The sequence below is a fragment of the Amblyomma mixtum genome, chromosome 5, assembly GCF_055824585.1.
Source record: "Amblyomma mixtum isolate Tamu chromosome 5, ASM5582458v1, whole genome shotgun sequence".
NCBI classification, from domain to species: Eukaryota; Metazoa; Arthropoda; class Arachnida; order Ixodida; family Ixodidae; genus Amblyomma; species Amblyomma mixtum.
The window spans coordinates 47,162,963-47,183,869 of record NC_143016.1 but is presented as its reverse complement, the minus strand read 5'-3'; the positions used below and the strand labels follow the sequence as shown (position 1 = coordinate 47,183,869).

General features: G+C 47.0%; 2 protein-coding genes across 3 annotated transcripts; one reads left to right on the top strand and one right to left on the bottom strand.

The window, feature by feature from the left end:
• Nucleotides 1-7,221: 7,221 nt before the first annotated feature.
• On the bottom strand, nt 7,222-17,835 carry LOC149342001 (uncharacterized). Of its 2 annotated transcripts, none has more exons than XM_089544299.1 (7): nt 17,503-17,835; nt 17,293-17,411; nt 14,247-14,639; nt 12,995-13,240; nt 12,065-12,217; nt 7,762-7,863; nt 7,222-7,406 (listed from the first exon to the last, which is right to left on the bottom strand). In XM_089544299.1, exons 1-7 carry the CDS (start codon nt 17,522-17,524, stop codon nt 7,281-7,283), a joined length of 1,161 nt encoding a protein of 386 aa, XP_089400425.1. In that variant the 5' UTR covers nt 17,525-17,835; the 3' UTR covers nt 7,222-7,280. The 2 variants fall into 2 exon arrangements, with proteins under 2 accessions (XP_089400425.1, XP_089400426.1); XM_089544300.1 differs by having other exon boundaries at nt 12,065-12,214.
• Nucleotides 17,836-17,898: 63 nt separating this feature from the next.
• LOC149342000 (protein KRTCAP2 homolog) lies at nt 17,899-20,009 on the top strand. The gene is made up of 5 exons (XM_089542067.1): nt 17,899-18,064; nt 18,244-18,398; nt 18,643-18,706; nt 18,789-18,855; nt 19,845-20,009. The coding sequence occupies exons 1-5, from the start codon at nt 18,061-18,063 to the stop codon at nt 19,960-19,962; spliced, it is 408 nt and encodes a 135-aa protein (XP_089398193.1). The 5' UTR covers nt 17,899-18,060; the 3' UTR covers nt 19,963-20,009.
• The last annotated feature ends 898 nt before the right edge of the window (nt 20,010-20,907 follow it).

Genomic DNA, 20,907 nt, shown 5'->3' with positions numbered 1-20,907 from the left:
TCATGCCAGTACTGCGCGATGCGCTCGTAATTAGTTTCACGAAATCTGCTCCCCTGCAATCTCTCTATGAACGTACCAATTCCCCTCGACTTTGACACCACGTTTCCTGGTGCCATACTGACGGCGTTGCAGCTCGAAGACGGCACAAATCATTGCGGCGAGGAATGGTAGGAGCATCAGCGCTGCCATATAGGTATCATCATGAACAGTCGAATGGCCGCTGCGACACGCACGACACGCGCGGCAGACCGTAGTTAAGGTCGAGCCCGAAACGGGCGCTCGGCCGGGCGGCATGAGGGCCGCGATTCTGCTCGCGGTACTGGCGGTCGCTGCGTCGGCGTCGAGCGCGATCGTCAAGGACGGCTGGGTGGCGTCGGCAGCGTTTCGTGGCGAGCCCAGCGCTGTGGCGCAGCCGTGGCACGATGACGATGCCAGCGGCGCGGCCAAGCGACGGCGCGACGACTCGCCAGCCTTCGACCAGATCATCGTTGAGACCCTGGAGCAGCCGGCCAAGCACCGACCGTCGCTGTTCTTAATCCTCTTCCTGTTCATCACGGGCCTGTTTGCAGGTGCCGTGCTCCTGCTGCTGTGCGTCCTGTGCCTCCTGAAGGCCTTTAACGGACAGATAGCGTACCGGTCGCTGGAGCAAAAGGATGACAACTTCTGTGTGGTCGAAAGCCGCGCAAAGCCAGTGGCAGACACCATGTTCAAGCAGCGACACCCCGCCCGGACGGTCACGGAAACGCCCTTGGTAGCTAAAGAGCGCGGCGTGGCGCACAGCGTTCCATCCCAGGAGTACTGGCAACCGCAATACGCGTCACCAGCTGCAGAGTACCGGCAACCGCAATATGCGCCAGCAGCTGCAGAGTACCGGCAACCGCAATACGCACCAGAAAGGGACCGCAACAGGCCCGCGCACAAAAGGCAGGCTAAACCGCAGCTTAGGCGGGAACGGGACAGTGATGAGGATGATGTCGATGAGCACGACTGCCAGAAGGCACTCTCTAACCTGCGGCTGGACTTGCGCATCAACCAGGATCGTGGCCGTAGGAACAGAAACGCTACCAAAGGTTTCAAGTACCACACGCCAGAGAGCATTTCAGGCTCTTCGTACTCGAGCGGTGAGGGTGCTGACCTGGGCAATGCGTCAAAAGCTCGACCGATGCTGTTCTGTCTCAGCCCAAATAAGAAGGCCAAGGACCATGAGAGCAAGGCCTCTCTCAAGGATGTCAAGCCGTACCGAGGAAAAGAAAGCAGCGCCGCTCGGCCTTCAAATTCCAAAGACAGCCAAATCAGCGAAGTAGATGAAAACTTCTTCGGCGAGGTGAATGCCTCGGAGGTGCACCAAGACATCCGGACCAAGAAAGCGGTCCGGTCACATGGCAGAAGCGATTCTCCACGGCGGGCCTCCGCAACTCCTCAACATGGCAGCCGCGTAGCCACACCCATTGAAGACATCAGCAGGCACCAGGAAGCCGTCAGTTCGGATCAGGTCACCTTAGAGCAACTCAAGGGACTGCTCGATGATATCATGAAGAAGAAGTCGAACAAAAAGAACAAAGATGGTTGCTAGGGGATGACGTGCATTAGGTACACAACTTTGCTCTCCTGCAAGAATAATATATCACCGTAATTATTTTGTAAGGAAGTGTTCTTAAGCACAGATCAGTTATTAAGTGCGTTTAAAAGTATTAATTTAGAACTCTTACTGTTATGATCTTGCATAAAAGAAATATTGTTTGCTATATTAATGCTATTCAATTTTTAGAAATGTAGATGCTTTTCCACACCCGCGTATCAAATAACGCATATATGTTTGTAAGAACAAAGTTTGCATTTTGCCCTTTGAGCTTCAATGACTGCATGCAGTGTCCTTTACAAAACTGCCTATAGAACAAACAGCACAGAACCTAGAGAGACACACCAACGCCAAAAAATCAGCCTTTTGTCAACTGTGGTCCGTCTGGTATTTCGATGAATAAGGTGGTGCCTCCTACAAGAAATACTGACAGAGTTTAATTTGTTTTTACAAGCTGAAGCCATGAGAGTAGCTGACAGGCATGCCACAGTGGAAGACCCTGAATTAATTTTTGGCCACCATGGGACCAAAACCTTGGCATATGAACATTTTTGCTTTCTTACTCCCCTGAAATGTGGCTCTCACCTCAGGGACCAAACTGTGACTTCTTGCTCTGCAGCAGAATGAAGCATATATTCAGCCACAGCAGTGGTTGATGGTATAGGTCACTGCAAGTTCCACTAGACAGAATAAATATGCAAAGGTTTTTTACAGCGCACTTTCAACTGCACACTTTGTCTCAGCGTTCGTGCAGACTATCGGCTCCACTACTGCTGGTTTTATGTCATTACCGCCTTTGGCTGCTAATAGAAATGTGGCAAGCTGTCACAAACTCTGAAAGCTTTGTTCAAAGCTGGGAGACAGTCACATTGTCCTATGCCTTGGGAAGCACACTGCCATACGAAGCTACGCAGGACCTGCTGTGTTGCTGAGAACAGAGTGTCGCAACAGCAGATTTCTTTGCAGAAGCCATTTCTGAAAAACTTTGTGTTCCATCACTGGGCACAGGGCTATGTTTATTGCGGGGTGATGCGCCACCAGCACCAATGTGCTCTTTTGTAGTTCTGCTCAGTCCTGCATGCTCGTTAGGCATTAATGTACACTGCAGGATCTGAAAGAGGGTTATTGCTAAATCTCGGCAGCAGTGAAGATGAGGGAGATTTCACTGAAGACCTGCTTCAGCTTGAGGTCCATTGATAACTACGGTGCCCTTGGTCTCATTGAGAGAAGCAGCCATATCCACTGGCATCCAGGCAAAGCCAATAAAATTGCAGCGGCCCATTTGCGGTGACTTTAAGGTATACTACAACAAAGTGCGAGGAATACACCTGAGTGTGCAATGTCAGGTGCGAAATGATGTGGTTAAAAGGTACAGTTAAGGCTTGCTGAACTTCCTATGGAGGCTCTCATAGTGATTTTTTAGCCAATGGCTAGAAATGGCCTCTAGTATCCCATACATCCACGCATGAGATGAGCTATTAAATTGACCCTGAAGACAAATTGAAGTTGGTCTGTATTGATAGATTACAGCGTTAGAACCACAAAAAAACCAGTCAGATCGAAAACAAAGCTTTTGTAAGCTCTGTTCTGTAAGCGATCGAATCCCACGTGGACATACATAACTTTGACCATTGCACAACCTCAATATCTAGGAAAATTATCTGAAGAGTTTAAAGTGCCAGGAACAGCACAAAGGCATCCCCTTTGCCTTCTTTGCCACCATTTATCGTGTGGGCCAATCACAGTCAGACGTTGCCAGGCTTGGACCTTATGCAAAATTTTGCAAGTGAGCTTTACCTCACACGACACCTGTAAAACAAGATGGTCGATCATCACTTTGAACAATCACAACGAGAAAGCGCAGTTTTTTCTTTGGTCCTTCCGTAATGTGTTGCATACACTCACAGCCTTCCTCCTGTCACCTTCAAAACTCTCTACTAATTTTGATCAACTATGATATGCAAGAAAGCCCACTTGCGGAATTTCGCATGGGGCTCCCAAAGGGGCGCGTTGAGGTGTCACAGCTGGGCAAACGATCATGTAAAAATCCTGCCTATTGTATGGTGCACTGTAACCTGCCCACCTCTTAAAGGGCAACTGAAGCGGTTTTAGAATTCGATGAGTTTAAGGTGGCCGAATGTGCAAAATGTGCAGGCAAAGCCTGCGAAATCGTTTTGCTCTAGCATTTGAAATGGTGGCGTAATCGCCGATTAAAGTCGTCGTCGGCGTTCAGCTTCTCTGAAGTGCACAGCGATGGGCAGAGGCCCCGATAATGACGTCACGTACGACGGCACTACGTTTCCAGCGAAGAAACGGTTATTCCATTGAAAAAAACCGACGCCATCGAAGGTGAAGCTCACGATGCATTGTTTGGCGCCATCTGACGACGCAAAGCGGCATGCAGGCGTAAGCAGCGGACATCTGAAATTTCGGCAACAATGACGTCACTGCCGAGTTTCCTCGCACTCCTCCAACGTAGTGAGGAGAAGCCTAAGCATCATCTCGGTTTTAATCGACGATTATGTCGCCATTTTAAATGCTAGTGCAAAAATACTTTGCATGCTTTATCTAGAAGCTTGATAGATCCGAATTCTTGAATAACCTCGAATTCTCAAAAAACCGTTTCAGCTTCCCTTTAAGTGCGCGTAACAGCAGGCATGACAACGATCAACGGGCCCCTGTAGTCAGCTCAAAAAAAAATAGCCTGGCTGTGTAGCTTTGGTTTCTGAGCTTCGCCGCTTGCCCATGGCAAAAGCAGCTGTTGGCCTGCGCATTCGCCAGCCAGCAGAAACTAACTGCGTGCTGCTTTCAGAAGCCGACTGGCGCTTCGCTGGTCATTCCTTTTTAAGAACAAACTAGCCATTCGGACACCAATGCACGCTCCCCTCGCTTATGTACGACTGGTGCTTCGCTCATCATTCCTTTTTAAGTACAGTCTAGCCGTTCCGACACCTATGTACGCTTCCCTCTCTTACGTCAGCATTGTTCTTCCAGTATGTGGAAACTGCGTGCTCGTCACGGGCTTTTTAAATGCGTTTGTGCAATGGTGCCTCCTCATAAGGCTTCACCACATTTTTGCATTTTTGGCAGTTTTTTTTTATTATTTTTTGCAGCGCGGGGCATTTTATAAATTGATCTTTATGTAATCCGGACATTTCTACCAGTCCCTTAAAATCTGAATCAGTGAGTTATTAGTAGCCATCATGTTATTTTTAGTTGGCAGCCATGTGTCAATGCATTTAATTTTGTTACTCAATTTGCATGACCACATTAAGAACACATACTGTCATGCTGTCTAATCAAGTAGCATACATTTCTGTGTGCATCATGTTTTTTATATGGTGCTATGTCAAGTGTAGTTTTGTTTATATCAGTTGCAAAGACCACACACTATTTTGAAAAAAATAAGGGCAATTGCCTGTTTATCTGTTTATCTGTTCAAAACTAATGGAACATATTATTTATTCTCACATCGTTAAATTTTTAGTTTCGCTCAAGTTTTTTCATCCTAACCAACACGGCTTTCTAAAAGGACTTTCCTGTGACACCCAACTAGCCCTTTTTGTTAATGATCTTAGCTCTCATCTTGACCTAAACATTCCCGTTGACACGCTCTCTTCCTTGACTTTGAAAAAGCTTTTGATAAGGTACCCCACAAAAGATTACTACTAAAACTTTCACGTCTTAACCTTACCCCCTTGGTGTTAAAATGGCTACAAAATTTTTTGACCAACAGAGAGCAATTTGTCTACGCCAACAAATCATCGTCACCTCTTTCCCCCGTTACTTCAGGTGTACCACAAGGCACAGTGCTTGGACCCTTGCTTTTTCTAATCTACATTAACGATCTTCCCTCTAACGTCAACTCGAACATCCGATTATTTGCCGACGACTGTGTAATCTACCGCCCTATTACCAGCAGAACTGACTCTGACACCCTCCAAACTGATCTAACCCAAATCGAAACTTGGTGCAAGCATTGGCTAATGTCCCTTAATATTACTAAAACATGCATGCTTTCTTTTCATCGCAGGCAATCCCATATTCCCTCAAAATATGTTCTTTTCGGTTCTGAAGTATCATCTGTTCTTTCCTGTAAGTATCTTGGCATCACCTTAACTCATACCCTAACATGGTCTTCGCATATCACGAACATCGCTAATGACGCTAACCGCACCCTTGGCTTCCTACGTCGAAATCTTCGTTTTACTACCCCTTCTATCAAATTATTAGCTTATAAAACATTCGTCCGACCTAAACTAGAATTCGCGTCAGCAGTATGGGATCCTCATCAATCTAACCTTTCTATAATCCTTGAAAAAGTTCAAAACCGCGCTATCCGTTTTATTTATTGTGACTACTCTTACTATACTAGCGTGTCCTCTTTAAAATCCAGAGCATCCTTGCCTAACCTTGAAACTAGAAGAAAAATATCTCGACTATGCCTATTCCACAAGTTCTATCATTCACCTTTAGGATCATCTCATATCAACAGCTCATCGTCCTTCTAGCCGCAACAACCACATCAAGACCGTATACCCACCCGCTGCAAGAACAACATCTCATTTCCGTTCTTTTTTTGTCATATCATCTCGGGACTGGAACGATCTGCCGCCGGAAGCCGTACTCATCGTCAACTGCATCGACTTAAAGAAAAAGATTGAGGCCATCCTTATGTAATCAGTAATCTTTATGTATCCTGTAATCTTTATGTATCCTGATCTTTATGTACTCTGTAATCTTTATATAATCTGCATGTAATCTGCCCATCCCTCATGTAATGCCCCACAACTGGGGCCTTTGAGGTAATAAATAAATAAATATCTTTATCAGAGGTTTTTTTTCCATACCGAAGAGATATGCAAATTGATATTCAAGGGCATCTTTTCTTCATGTCTGTATTCGGTTCATATTAGAAAATTTCAATATTGGTACAACCTCAGTACTCACAGAATCTACCAACAAAATAGATTTGAGGCTTTTCAGACTGCATACACTGAGAAGCATGTGCCTCTCTTCCTGACTTTGTGTCTCCAACTGCTGAGCGGCCACCCAATCCTATGTGCTCAGCTGACAAGCGAATTTTCATTTGTGTAACCAAGTGCAACATTAAAATTAAACCTCTGCAGTCTCCCTCCTTTGAAATGCAGCCCCTATAGCAACATGATCCAATGATAATTGAAATGACAATGTCTAGGTTTCTTCTAAAGCAGCAATTCTTCATTAATATGAGCCTAAAAAGCATTCTACCACCAACAATTTCACACCATGCTAGTTTGTTCTCCACATGCTACAATTTGGGCATAATGACTTGCAGTGAAAGCTTATGGCACCAAGACAAATTGTTTTTTCCATTTTATTCATAATTATGATGGTTTGGTTTATGGGGGGTTTAACGTTTCGAAACAACCCAGGCTATGAGGGGCACCGTAATGGAGGGCTCCGGATAATTTCGACCACATTGGGTTTTTTAATGTGCACTGACAATGCACAGTACACGGGCCTGTAGCATTTCGCCTCCATCGAAATGCAACCACTGTGGCCGTGAATGAAACCGCGTCTTTCGGGCCAGCAGCTGAGCACCATAACCACTGAGCCACCGCAGCGGCTTCATGCACTTGCTTTGAGGCAAAAATCAAAGAAAGCATGACACAAATATTTTATTACTAAATTGAATTTGGCAATATTATAAATAATTACATCACCCTAAGAGCAAGTCCAATGCCTTGTCCCGGTCATTTTGGGCTTCAACGAGGGCTTTGGAAATAGAGTCTTTCTTGAATCCAAGAGCCAAGAACTGCTGTTGGAGTTGCAAAAACTCAAGTGCCTGTGGATATACAGAAAAAGGTCACACCCCCTATGCAGAAAGGCTAACAGAGAAAAGAACTTTGCTACAAAAATTAACAGCAAAGTTGAAGCAAGGGTGTGATGAAGATTCTAAATTGCCAGAATTAGTACACACATACTTCACGTGCAGTACAGCAATTACTGCAGACTTCTCGCAACTAAGACAAAATCAGAGGATAGCAAACTTGGCAATACATGGATTAGCTAATGCAGATTCATGAAAAGGCAGGCATCACTTCACTTTCTGTGGTGTGAGTACAGTAATACAGGCCATCGTTAGGCCGTACAGAAACAGTACGAGCCAATGACTTACTCATGTTGCCCTTGTGACTGACCTGTTCATAGTTTCCTGTGGTGATCTGTAGGGCCTCCTCAGCATTCACATCACTGAACCCAGCATCAACAAGAGATTGCACCTGACAAAGGTACTCAACAACCTGAAACAAAATCTCATGTTGCATTCATTGCAATCCAGACTCACTGCAGAACGTCAGACAAAACTTTTCACACTAACACTGAGCCAAGCTTGTTAAAACGCAATGTCGAATGCATATACCTATACTCTGCAACAACTTTTTCTGGTAATGGAGCGGAAGCTACAGAGCCGAAACACGCCCTCTTTTCTTACACAGTGAAACATAGTACCAGGTTGCAGTCATCAGTTTTCTTTTAAAACCCTGTACGTTGTGGGGACGCCTTCGTCCCCTGCGTTCACTTTCCCGCACTGCACCCCACTGTTGTTAGCTGCCCCCGAAAAGCGCTCCCTTTAGTTTGGTTACTCTAGCTAACAGGGGAGGGCGCTCGCGTCGCAGCGCCACGGATGGCGTGTTTGGCCGCTCGCGCGCGGGGGAAGGCTAGGTCTCTTCTGCTCGGCATCGGGAAGCGTGTTGGACGTTCACGCGCAAAGCTCCGCTCTGTGCCGCGGGCGTCCTCGTGTGGAAACTTGTTCCCCTCAGCTCGTCCCGTCGGGCCTCGGATTTTCCCTTTGCCCTACCGTGGGCGAACGTTCGCTCGTAGCCGTGCTGGTGAGTCGGACATCCTAGATTCCTCAGTGTATTTTATTGCTAGCTGGCGTTATTGTTGCTATAGCAATAAATGCCTTGTTTGTGTCAGCCAGTGTGTCGTTCCTTTGTTCCCGTAGAGCACGGCCCGCCGTGGTTGGCGTGCGCTCAGTAGCGTACGCGACCACGGGGTGGGGTCCGCGCGGTTTTGAACTGGCTTAGCCGCGGTTAAACGGGGAATACGCATTTATCCCCCCAGTTTCAACCCCACATCTGGCAGCCCAACGTGGGGCCTGCTCTTGGAACATTGGACGACTGTCTGTTCGGTTCGAGGAACGCTCTTTGTCCGGACTTGACAAGTGCTAGGCCTAGAGTGAATTTTGATCGCTAGGACCTGCGGCATGCTTTCTTGAGTGCGAGGTGTATTGCGCTGCAGCATGTTTGAACTTTTCGACATGCTCAGCATGTTTTTTTTTGTGAAGTTTTCTTCCTGGAGTTTCTTAAGAACCACTTGGTCCGCATCGAGGGAGCGCGAGGCCTAGCGCCCGCGGAGTTGCCGAGCCCGAAGCGAGTGAGTACGGAAGCCGCGTGGGTGGTCCGAGTTTTCTGTATATATTTTCTCGCTGTCTCTTTTTCGACTGTCGCGGCTCCGGGAGCCGGGTGGCCTGGGGCCACGGGTGCCGTTACGAGCTCGCTGGTATTGCAGCTCGGCACCAGGCGTTCCGACACCGTCCGATACGGTGGGCGCCGATCGCTCAGAAGCTGCTTTGTGCAGTGAGCGGGGAGGACCACCCCACAAAGCTGATGTCTCCTCGCGGCTGCGCGCACGAAACCCGTTTCGGGTCCTCCTTTTGTTGAGGGTCATCGACCGCCACTATGGTAGTGAGGCCTAAGGCTATTCATAGCTGCCTGCACCTTGTCAAAAGTGACACGACCACCGGACCGTGGTGTTGAGAGGGGGCGCACTTTGCTGGCCACCCGTTTTTTTTTTTAACCTCGCATGAACCGAGCATTCTCGTTCAACTCAAGAAAGGGCTTTGTTCACTCGAACTTTGCGTTGCACAGCCGCCCGACACGTTTTGCTAGCGAGTTGAGCATTGAGCCACGTGGCTCTTGTGTACGCCGTTTCCCCTCCCGTGACCTACGTTAAAGGCATGCGGAGTGTGTTTTGGCAATCTTTCAGATCCAGCGGAGCCACTGCGGCTTGCTGTCTTGTGCACATCGTCTCGCTGCCGCCTGCTGCGACGGAGCGGCCTGTATCCTGTTCGCCGCATCCATCCGGGGCAGCTGTGGCGAGACCAGACAGCAGCCACCTCATGCTGCTGTTGCCCTGGCGACTACTGCGGAATCTTGGCCTGCAGTGGTCAACCGGCTCTCCTCTTCGCGGGCCTGCGGGCACTTAGTCCGCGGGCCATGCGAGACGTCCCAGCGGAGACCTTCACGCCGCCTTCGGAATACCGCGGAAGACTGCGTGCACGCTGTCGGCGTGACCTCCGCTGCAAGACCTGCCTCAAGTGCATGAAGACCAGGAGACTCCTCCATAGCATGTAACTTGCAGGCGCGTGGGTCTATTTAAGGTTGGGGGGATGTGGGGACGCCTTCGTCCCCTGCGTTCACTTTCCCGCACTGCACCCCACTGTTGTTAGCTGCCCCCGAAAAGCACTCCCTTTAGTTTGGTTACTCTAGCTAACAGGGGAGGGCGCTCGCGTCGCAGCGACAGCAGCGCCACGGATGGCGTGTTTGGCCGCTCGCGCGCGGGGGAAGGCTAGGTCTCTTCTGCTCGGCATCGGGAAGCGTGTTGGACGTTCACGCGCAAAGCTCCGCTCTGTGCCGCGGGCGTCCTCGTGTGGAAACTTGTTCCCCTCAGCTCGTCCCGTCGGGCCTCGGATTTTCCCTTTGCCCTACCGTGGGCGAACGTTCGCTCGTAGCCGTGCTGGTGAGTCGGACATCCTAGATTCCTCAGTGTATTTTGTTGCTAGCTGGCGTTATTGTTGCTATAGCAATAAATGACTTGTTTGTGTCAGCCAGTGTGTCGTTCCTTTGTTCCCGTAGAGCACGGCCCGCCGTGGTCGGCGTGCGCTCAGTAGCGTACGCGACCACGGGGTGGGGTCCGCGCGGTTTTTAACTGGCTCAGCCGCGGTTAAACGGGGAATACGCATTTATCCCCCCAGTTTCAACCCCACAACGTATATTGCCAATACTTGTTAATGTGCATTTCAAACACAGCCACCAATTTTAAATGTTACAGAGTAATGAAAAAAGCAGTTTCTTTTATTACAATGAGCTATTTAGGCATGTCTGGTTCTGAGAATCTTCCACAGATGGTGCCAACTGCTTCAGTGACGGAGTGATAAAGCAAGTAGCAGGCAGTGTGTGAGGTGTCTGTCTTGTGGCTGGATTATCAGTGTAGCGACACACACAGAGGCTCCACCCCTGTACCTCCTTTCCTTTCATTGCTCAGAAAAGCTGCTGCCGAGTATAGTAAACAATCTGCAAGATGTGCAAGAAAGTAACCCGGATGCTGCTAAATGTTTTTGAATGATGTCTCTAACGTCTTATCGGTCACATATATTCCACTAGCTTCAGCCTTTTAGCACAGTCATTGAGTGTCCTAACCTCTCACATCAGGTACAGAAGATCCGTCTTAACATGTGCACTTGGTATTTTCTTAAATATGTACAAGTGGCATGCAGACAAAATAAAAAAAAGTACTTAAGTTTTTGTTCTTGAGGGCTAGGTATAGCATTAAAGGGACACCGAGGAGCAATTGAAGTTGGCTTGTATCGACAGAATACCAGCTCCTGATTGCAAAAACGCCACTCATACTGACAGCAAAGCTCTTGTAACGTAGAAAAGAGCAAGAACCAAAATACAGGTATCGCCGCCACAGGCCAAACTCGCAAGTACAAGCGTGATGACGTCATAGGACAAAAACAGTGTTGCTAGAACCAATGGTTCTAGTAACACTGGGACACGAGAAGCCACGAATCACTGAGGCGCAGCCAATACATGCGCAAGTCTCCTTGACGTCGCCAGATGGCGCCATGTACCCGGCAGCTATGCGCGCGCCTGCAGCATTGGGACCAATCAGCGCCTGCTCACCGGCGGTAGGCGGGCTCCCGGTATTCCGCTAACGGTAACAAGGTACACGGTATGCTAAAGGTGTCTATTTGCGAGAACTTCGTTGACGACTTCGAGAACAGGATCCATCGTAACGCCGGCAAAACGCGGTGCAAATGTAAATGAATAGCCGATAGATGCCTTCAACGTGCGGCCGGCCGTAGCTTTCTTTTCGGCTGCTGCTAGGCCGCTCTGCTGGCCGTCAGAAATCACGGAGTATGCGTTACGTCATGTGCACGTCATGTTTCAAGTCACTTAGTCCTGTGTCGTCATAAGAGAATCCCAAGTTTGAATCTGAGCGGCGGGAAAAACTTTTTCAACTTTGAATCCAAATTTCTTAGAAATAAATGCATCTTTCGCTGCCGGCCAAGTGGCAACAAGGCCATGAAATGCCGCACTATCGGATTTTGCTATAAAAAAAACATTAATAGAGCTCTCCTCACCGTCCCTTTAATTTCACTGTAGTGATTGAATATCACCTGCCACACTGCAGCAAGAACTAGTAGCAGCAACACACCTTTTTGTCATCGGTGCTTCCCTGGGATTGCAAGGCACGCTGTGACCTATGCCGATCGAATCCCATGTCCATGAGGGAGCACAGAAGGGGAGAGCCCATTTCAGCTGCTGCCTCTTTGCTGGCTGCCTGATCCTGCTCCTGCTGCTGGGGCTGCTGCAGGAGGAGCAAGGCACATGGCAAGTTCTTTGGATGACAATGCTAACAATAAATGACAATTGAACAAATGAAAAGGGCTACAGTGGAAATAGCTATATGTGTTTACTGTCAATGTACTGCACAACTTTTTTATTTATTTATTTATTTATAAATACTGCTGTCTCTGAGGAGAGACATAGGAGGAGTGGGTAAATACATTAGTAAAAACAAATAACATGGGTAGCATAGAAATAGATAATACAGAAGTATTAAAAACAGATCAACAGGTCAAACTGTCACGCAACTGAACAACAAACTCTTCAATTGGCAATAAACGAAGTGAGCCGTCCAATCCATTCGAAATTTCAACAGTTAGCAGGAAAAAAGAAAATTTAAAACAATCTATATGTGGTTAATAAGGCTATTTGGTTTGAAGGGAACAATATGGGGTTAATAATTATTTGTGGTTTGAAGGGAACAATGTTTAATGGGTGGTTCCGTCGGGTTGCACGTTCGCTTGAGGACACAAATGTGAAGGGTGCCTGAATGCCAGATGACGTGTGAACGATCTTGTGCAGCATAATGATGCTTTCACGTGTGCCCCTATGTTCTAAAGTTTGTAAAGATAAACTGTGCATATGGGAAGAAGGTATATTCACTGTGTGCGAAGGCTGATCCTGCTGTTTGCAGCAGTGGCATAATGAAGCTTATCCCAGTCAAATGCAAGACTATGACTATGCCTATTTGCTGCTGATATGGACGTACATGGAGTGAGAAAGAACAGCCACCACCCACCTTTTCAACTTGGGCTGGCTCACTCTGAGGTGACGGCTGGGCTGGCGGCGTCACAGTGCGTCGGTTGGCATCCTTGTCTACGAAGCAGCGGATATCGGAAGCACTCCTTGAGATGTGAAGAGGAGCCTTGATGTCTTCTTCCTTTGCTGGTGGCACCTCGGTGACTGGTGGGCTCTGCCATGCTGGCACACTGGCAGGGTCCTCGGGTTTCCCTGAGGCAGCCTGTGGCGACTGCACTGTCATGCCCTGCACAGGGTTCTACAATGTACTTCCATAGTTTGCACTGTAACCGCCAGAGCAACCAGCTTTGAGTTTAGGAGCTGCCTTCGGGAATTCCGGAATATGTCACACTCAATCCAGACCCTTTAACGAATTTGGTTTTGGAGCCGATAAAAGCAGTGAAACTTGGCTGCAAAAAGAACCAAATATTCTCTAGAAGTTCAGAGATCAAAACAGATACAGTAAATTAACAGGAAAATGCGATTTCACAAAACACAGTGATAAAAAAAATTGACCGATTCTACACAAATTCGTGCAGGACTTCAAAAAAACACCCTACGCTCGCTAAGACACGTAAAACAGCACTGCCATGGGACAAGCACAAGATTTCACAAAAAGTAGCAACTTTTTGTGACTCTGCCATCATAGCTCGAACAACTAGCCTGTACGCATTTGCTGCAGTCACTGAGTTCAGTGTGGCTCACAGAGCCAAGTTTCCAGAACAACGATTTCTGTGCTAACAATTTCTCTGCTTCTGAAGCGAAAAGATGTCATGCGAATGTATGAATAGCATGCTGTGTGCTTGCTGCACCTCTGCCGTTCATGGCAAACAACTGTGTTAATTTCAGCCTGCTAATTTCCCTGCTTCTGCCAACTTCCGGTTCGTATCTCTGATGATTTCTTGATTTCTCCAGGTGCATTAAATTTCCCTGACAATTCTAGACTTTACAAGCCCCTAGACACCATGTTAATGTGTGCCACCTGTACAAATGGCACACAATAGGTAACCAACAAATTGATGATGCCACTTCAGATGCAAATAATAAAACAACACTACACTGACAACATTAAAGAAATAAACAAGGCAGCTCCCGCTAGTCAACCTTTGTTTTTAACTTCTTTCACGAACAAACCTAAGTGACAAGCATGGCACATTTCTTGGCGCATAAAAAGCAACCCCTGAACACCTGCCTCGCCTGGCAATGTTATGGTGTGGAACGCAGCAGGAGGTTACAATGATTGCATTTCTCACCTGAAAGACAGAGCTGAGTTCTTCTAGGTCGTTGATTGTCTGCAGCTCAACATAATCAAATGGGCTTGAACTGTCGTTCTCAAACTCTGCTAAGCTGAATGACTTTTGTGTTGGCGCTGGCTGAGCTGCAGCAGTGCTGACTGTCTCCGGAGCGGGTGCGGGCTGCAGTATACTGGCAGACGTGACAGTGGCAGCGGTGACGACGGCTACCGGCACAGAGTTCGTTGTACCAGGGCTTGCATCACCCACACCTGACCGCTCTTGCGTGGGCAGCTGAGTGAACTGCTCAATGTCTGCTGCCACACGGTCTGTGCGGGCCTGCCGCTTGGACTCCTGCTCTTGGCGGTAGCGCTCGGCAAACTCAATGGTTTTCAGTTCGAGGTCAAAGTTGTACTGAAAATTGGAAAAGTGCAATAGAAGCATCACATCAAGACCATACAATGGACCTCAGAAAACTATGCATTGATCACAGGTGACCATGCACATACAAATGCCCAGATAGTGGCATTAGTAGTAGTAGTAGTAGTAGTAGTAGTAGTAGTAGTAGTAGTAGTAGTAGTAGTAGTAGTAGTAGTAGTGGCGTTTGGAGGGTTAGACACAAAGGCAACAGAGGTTGAAGGCCATAACACAAGGTGATACAAGTTATGGTTGATAAATATCAAGGTCTAAAATGAAAGTTTAAAAATATCAGCTAAAATATCAACAATTATTTGAAACGTAAATGAGGTGATCAAACAATGCTAGTGTCGCTGAGAAAATGAAGTTTGTTTACAAGGAATGAGTGACACATTGCTAAACAATAATGCTGGAAAGAACAGTGTGTTCTCAGTACATCTTAAAGAAAATACTAACGTAGTTTTGACTCATGTTATGAGCAAAAATTAAAGGTATGTAAAACTGCAAGTGTATATTCATGTTGAATGCAGAAAGGTGGATCTATATTCTAGAGAAAAAAATCCATGTGTAAATTGCGCAGATGCGACACTATTGAAAAACGAGCGAAAGCGTGGAAAAAGTTCGTCCTGCACCACCTAACGGCACACGCCTTCTTGTTCTTCCTTTGCAGGCATCTCTGTAAACCCCCTCCTAAGTTAGGCGTGGCAGATGTAGATCGGAACTGGCGCGCTTCGATATTCAGGTAGCGTCTACCCCAGCCTCTGTGATGGGTGAAGCCTTTCACGGAGCAGTGACTTTCCGTAAAGGGGAGGGGGCCCGCACTGACGTGTTCCTTGTTTTACTGCATTGGCAGTATGAGCAATATTTCCCCAAAACGGCGACTTGAGAAAGCCTTCCTCCTTCGTCTGATGAACTGCAATCAGTAAACGCCGTGGATGCCAAGTTCATGGGGCATTAGCTTCGCAGAGTGCTGGACGCACAGAACACCCCTGAGAGAATTGTTGCTCAGCATTATTATGCTTTTACTTTTTTTTTCACATGCAAAATAAATCACATATTTCCTTTTATCTATGTCCAGCGCAACCGCATTTTTCACGGAGGGCTGGTATACCAACATTCTATGTGACTGGAGCAGGTGGTCATTCCAGCATTCGGAGCCTTGTGGCCTGTTTGTTCAGCGCTTGCGCATTGAAAATTGATGGCCACGCCTGCAAGGAGTGTGAGAATAAATCGAGGAAACATAACTGCACGTCCCCTCTTCTCTACTAAGAGTCGCCGCACTGAGAAAGGCGACACACGATCTGTTTCCCCCGTCAGCGGCTTAGGCCAGATATCAAAGCGGCACCTGGCGTCAGTTCTGATCTACGTACGGCACGTGTAAGATAGAAGTGACAGTACAGTGATGCCTGTAAGAGGTGAAAGTGCGGGAATGTGCCGTTAGGTGGCACAGAACGCAATTTTGCCCCGCTTTCCTGTGTCCCGCAATACTGTAATCGTGACAGTATGTTTATACATAATGTACAGTCCTTGCCAAAAGTAACCAGGCAGCACGGTTTGCTTCTCAATCTCAGAGTGGAGCGCTTACAACTTCAGTAAAGATCCAAAGGTCATTGAACGTCAGTACAAGGGTTCTCCTAGCCATACAAAGATTTAGACCTTAGGGAAAGCCAGACAAAGCCCATTTCCTGGTGACTTTTGGCAAGAAAGGTATGTACCTGCTGTCACAAATGCAAAAATGTTCGGTTTTTGGCAGATACTGAACAGTGCGACCACTTCCAAATATTGCCAGCTTGAGCCAAGAACACACAGTGAATGAGGTTAGTAGTGCAGGAATTGCTGGTGACAGCTTTTGAAACTTCTGCAACACAGAGTCATATGCCACTGATATTTTCAAACTGTAGCAGCATGTGTGCAGCCACATTGCTTGATGGTCATTTTAGTGCTTTGCCAAATATAGGGTCTGCTGCAGTACTTATGTCCCAAAGCTTGCCTCCCACATGCACCCAGATCGAATGTACACTTGTACCCTCGTGCTGAAGCTCACGAAGTAGCAATACGATGAGATATATGTAAAATTCATGACAACAGAAATACTCATTTCCTATAGCGGAGCTTTTATATACATTTGACTACACTGACTATGCACAATGTGCTGCAATGCTGAGTTGCCTCTTTCCAAGCTTTTGTGCACCATTATCCACAGTGGGCCGTCAGTCATAGAAGTACTCCGTTGCTTTTTAAGAGATATCTACATGCCAAAAAAAGCATACGATTTTTTTGTGCCGAGCTGACTGACCAATATAAAAGTTGTTTATACGTACAAAGGAAGGCCTTACAGATATATTGAGCTCTTTTTACACTGATATTGAAGATTCTCTTGAGGAAGAAAATCTCTGCGCGAGTACTTTGCTCTGCGATAGGCTTTACGTCTTTCATCCTCAGTAGTCAGTAATCAAACCTAAGGGAGCCGGCATTAATCAGTACATTATCAACAACCGCCCATGCACGACTATCAATTCGTTACAAAACTGTTTCATCTCTACTAAAGCATGTGGAACTCTGAACATCCGACATCCAATAAAACGGCTCCAACACGCTCGCTTTCTTGGAACAAATACCCCCGTACACATGCGCCACCATCGATACTTACATTTTCATGCAATGTCTGAGGGTAGAAGTTCCTCGTCAGCCCCATCGGGAGCACAATCCTTCGGGGAGGCCTGAATTTTTCTGAAACCTTGACGTGGACCCCATCCAGGTAACACAACCCTATGACAACGCAACAACAAAAGTAAATAATCCACGATACCTACGCACCTAAAGCAATTGAGTTTGTTGGACGTTTTTTGACATGACTCACCATCCTTCCTTGATGAGGCCATTCAAATCGGGAGACCTGCAGGAGGTCGCCTAGATAGCCTAGATTAACTCTTAAGCGCTCTGTAAAACATGAAGACAGGCGAAACTATTGTAATGGAAACCGTATGTAGTACAATGCCTGAACTGTTCGGATAGATGGAGGCAGTAACTGCCTTCAGAAGCGCCGGCAAGTCACAGGGAAAACATCGTAGCTCGATGTGCTTCGAAGCACCACTATATTCTAGGTACTATAACACCACAGCTAGAAAGCACAGCAGCTTGTTTTGATGCAACAATAGAATCACCGCCGTAAGCGGAAGTAATTGGATCGCACTGGATCACATTGGATTCATATGTGTTCTCAAAAAAACGAATCCAAGCCAAGCTCAACCAGCTTCGTCGACGCCGGTTGAGTCGAGTCAACGTTCTGCGGTGTTTGTGCCACCGTGTCATGCTGATCTGAGCTGTTTCAAGTGCGAAGATTTGATACAGCTTCAAAGCAAGCCTCTCTCAGCGGGCTGAAGGGCTGCTTGTACACGAAGCGGATATTCGTCTAATAATGGGTTAGTCTTGCTTTTTAGTGCCGTCAAATTGTTCTTCGTGTGGGCTCGAATCTGATAACCGGCACTTGGGCGTGATAGCATTTCCGTTCGCGGTCTTTTTTGCCGGCAGCCCGACGCTCTTGGCCGCCGGAACGTTTCTTGCCTCGTACGTACCCCTAATGTTTGCCCTACGTTTTCAGCGGTGTCTACGGGAACGTCAGCTGTGCTGTCATCGTGCCTCTTCATGTTGCTGTTCGCGGCCATGCAAATCTACAAAGCTCATCTGGCGTCGAGCCAGCCAATGACTATACTCGGCGGCTTCCTTGGCTCAGTACTATTTATGCTCATCCTCACTGTATCCTTGCAACAAATCTGGTCTCGACAATGCGCATTACGAACTCTTAAGTATATAAACTAATGGCATTTCTATGCCCTTAGCACTTTCGTGGCTAGGAAGAGGTCAGCATTGTTGTAACGAAAGTGATTCGATACCTGAGCTTAGCGGTTGCCGGACTCGTAATGTGTTATTTTCGGTACATACCGAAGTTAACAGGAGCGAATTGTCTGAGCGGTAGGAATCCTTAACAGTTCCGTTCCAGGCTGTTTCTAACACGGAAACCCACTTCTTCGGAAAGAACTTCCAAACGAAGCTTATACCTGAAGGTATGCTAGTTTCTGCTTGGTCTATCTTAGTGAGATTGTGCTGTACCAGATCGACCTACTGTGTTTCTTTTTTTTTTATTAGTGCTCATCTGCTTGGTGATTGCCATGGTAGCGTCTGGCATGGTTCACAGAGTCTGCGTTACCACTTGGTAAGTATAAGCGATGGTCATCCATGTCCTGCCCGGCCTCTTCCTATCAAGTCCTCGTTCCAGTGCTCTGTTGAGGTCATAAGAGAATTTTTTATTAAAATTTAGAATAATTTATGTAGATCCATACAGATGTTATTGGGACAAGGTACATGGACTGTGCCTTGCACTTTTTAGTATGATCAAATTCTGCCCACAGCTAATCATTGACGCATGTAACTGTAGTGCAAATGATTGTGCAATACGAGCAAGTTTTTTTGTCCTTGTATTGTCATTGATATGAATTCTATTTGTGCTTTCTAGTGCCCCTTACTGTAGTAGTTCAAAAGTATGCATGCTAATAAATAAAAACTAATAAGTCATTGCAGTAAGTGAAAGAAAGAAAAAAAAAACTTTTATCATGAGCAAAGGTAAGGAGGTTGGTTCCCAGAGGGTGGAGCCTTTATAGTCCAGGGCCTCATTTTCCATAGCTATTTGGGTTGCCCGGGTGACCAGTTCACACTGGTTGTCTAGGCCTGTGCTAGACTAGATGGGATGAAGGGTGGTAGGGTTTTAGGGAATACTGAGGGAGGATTGGGGCATTCCCATGTATGCAGTGCGCCACAAAAAGGGCAATTTGTGGAGTAGTGTGTGGGGTAAACTGTGTGCCTTAATGCAAGATGGAGGAAAGGTGGTGGTATGTTCTGCAGGAGAGTCAGTAACGTTTAACGTTGTAGTATGTGCGAATAAGTGAGCGGAATGGGTGCCACCTCTGCTGGGCTTCTAAAACGAGAGCGACAGGTTGCTCTCTGTTGCATTTGTCTGTTTTTTGCCTGCCTGTACATTTTGTCATAACTCTCCTTTCCATACCTTGAGGTCAGTGCTTTCATAACTGAGTGCAAATACTGCTAATTGAATAAGAGTGAGCTTAAAGGAAAATTTAGTAGAAGCATCTGAACTCATTTGCATAATATTTCTTACCGTTCATTGCTGCTGTTTTATCTGCTTTGCAGCCTCATCTTTTCCCTTGTGGCCCTCTACTACATCTCGCGAATATCGATCAAGGTCCATGGAACTGGTGTTGCGCCAGTGACTGCTAACTCTTTCCCCAAAGGCAAGAAGGCCAAATAGCTTCTCATGCTACCCATTGTCAATAAACTCATGCTCATTCATATTAAGCTGTGTTCATCTGCTTGTTTCTGTATTGCATCACGTTATTATGTGGCAGAACTAAAATCTTTCCATGCACAAAGCCAGCTGTAGCGGCATAGTGACAGAAGCTATCAAATGGAAAGCAGTTGCTATTCAAAACCTAAACACAGCTGAACTCCTATTTCCCACTGTAAAAAAGAACACTGACTGCACCTCTGCTAGGCACACTGAGCTTAACCGTTGCATATAAAAGGTTGCTGTACATACGCTGCGTATATATTCCCTGCACCTGTTTAATCCGAAGCCCGTTTTTCGCTATGGCATATCGCCTTCACTGCTGTTATGTCGTGGCCTAAAGATGGGATCGGGTGGCCAGATGTATTTGTTCAGTACCGCGAGCAGCAGGTGGCAGTGGCAGAGCTATAGAAAAAGCTGGTCTGGCAAGCCGTGCGTCAGCAGTGTTAGGGTGCGAAAAAAAAAATGTAAAGCACAGCCCTGGACGGAACGTTTCATTGCCGGCGACAACGCGTAACTTTAGTACGGTGGTAGGAATGACGAAAGGAGGGCGAAACTAGCGAGAGCGCTATGTAGAGCACTCCAGTGTTCAAAGGAATTTATGATTGGGCGGCGCTCAATCGGCAAATTGGTTTTGAGGTTAAGAAAGGCGCATTAAATGTTTCGCTGTAAGCGGACGCCACTGTGTCCGATCTGCGCCAACAGATCAGCTTCGCTGGCCACTGCACGAGGGCACTATGCTATCGCCGCAGCCGATCACGCCTGCTGTTGCAACACACTCTCTCGCGCTGCGCATTGCGCATCGTCGTCTTCTTCAAATTTCATCTGCAGCGCAAACAGATAAGATCAGCTTAACCTCGATCAGAGCTTAACCTGAGTCGTAATATAGTCGCCAGACGTGCCAGCGAC

What these genes read in the sequence shown, in the direction of transcription:
- LOC149342001 (XM_089544299.1), bottom strand. Translation starts at nt 17,524, where the DNA reads ATGGCCTCATCAAGGAAGGATG. An exon ending in CTCAGACATTGCATGAAAAT is followed by an intron (nt 14,640 to 17,292) that starts GTAAGTATCGAT and finishes TCCAATTTTCAG; the next exon opens with TACAACTTTGACCTCGAACT. An exon ending in GAAGCACCGATGACAAAAAG is followed by an intron (nt 7,864 to 12,064) that starts GTGTGTTGCTGC and finishes ATTTTGTTTCAG; the next exon opens with GTTGTTGAGTACCTTTGTCA.
- LOC149342000 (XM_089542067.1), top strand. An exon ending in TATTTATGCTCATCCTCACT is followed by an intron (nt 18,399 to 18,642) that starts GTATCCTTGCAA and finishes GTTCCGTTCCAG; the next exon opens with GCTGTTTCTAACACGGAAAC. An exon ending in AGAGTCTGCGTTACCACTTG is followed by an intron (nt 18,856 to 19,844) that starts GTAAGTATAAGC and finishes TCTGCTTTGCAG; the next exon opens with CCTCATCTTTTCCCTTGTGG.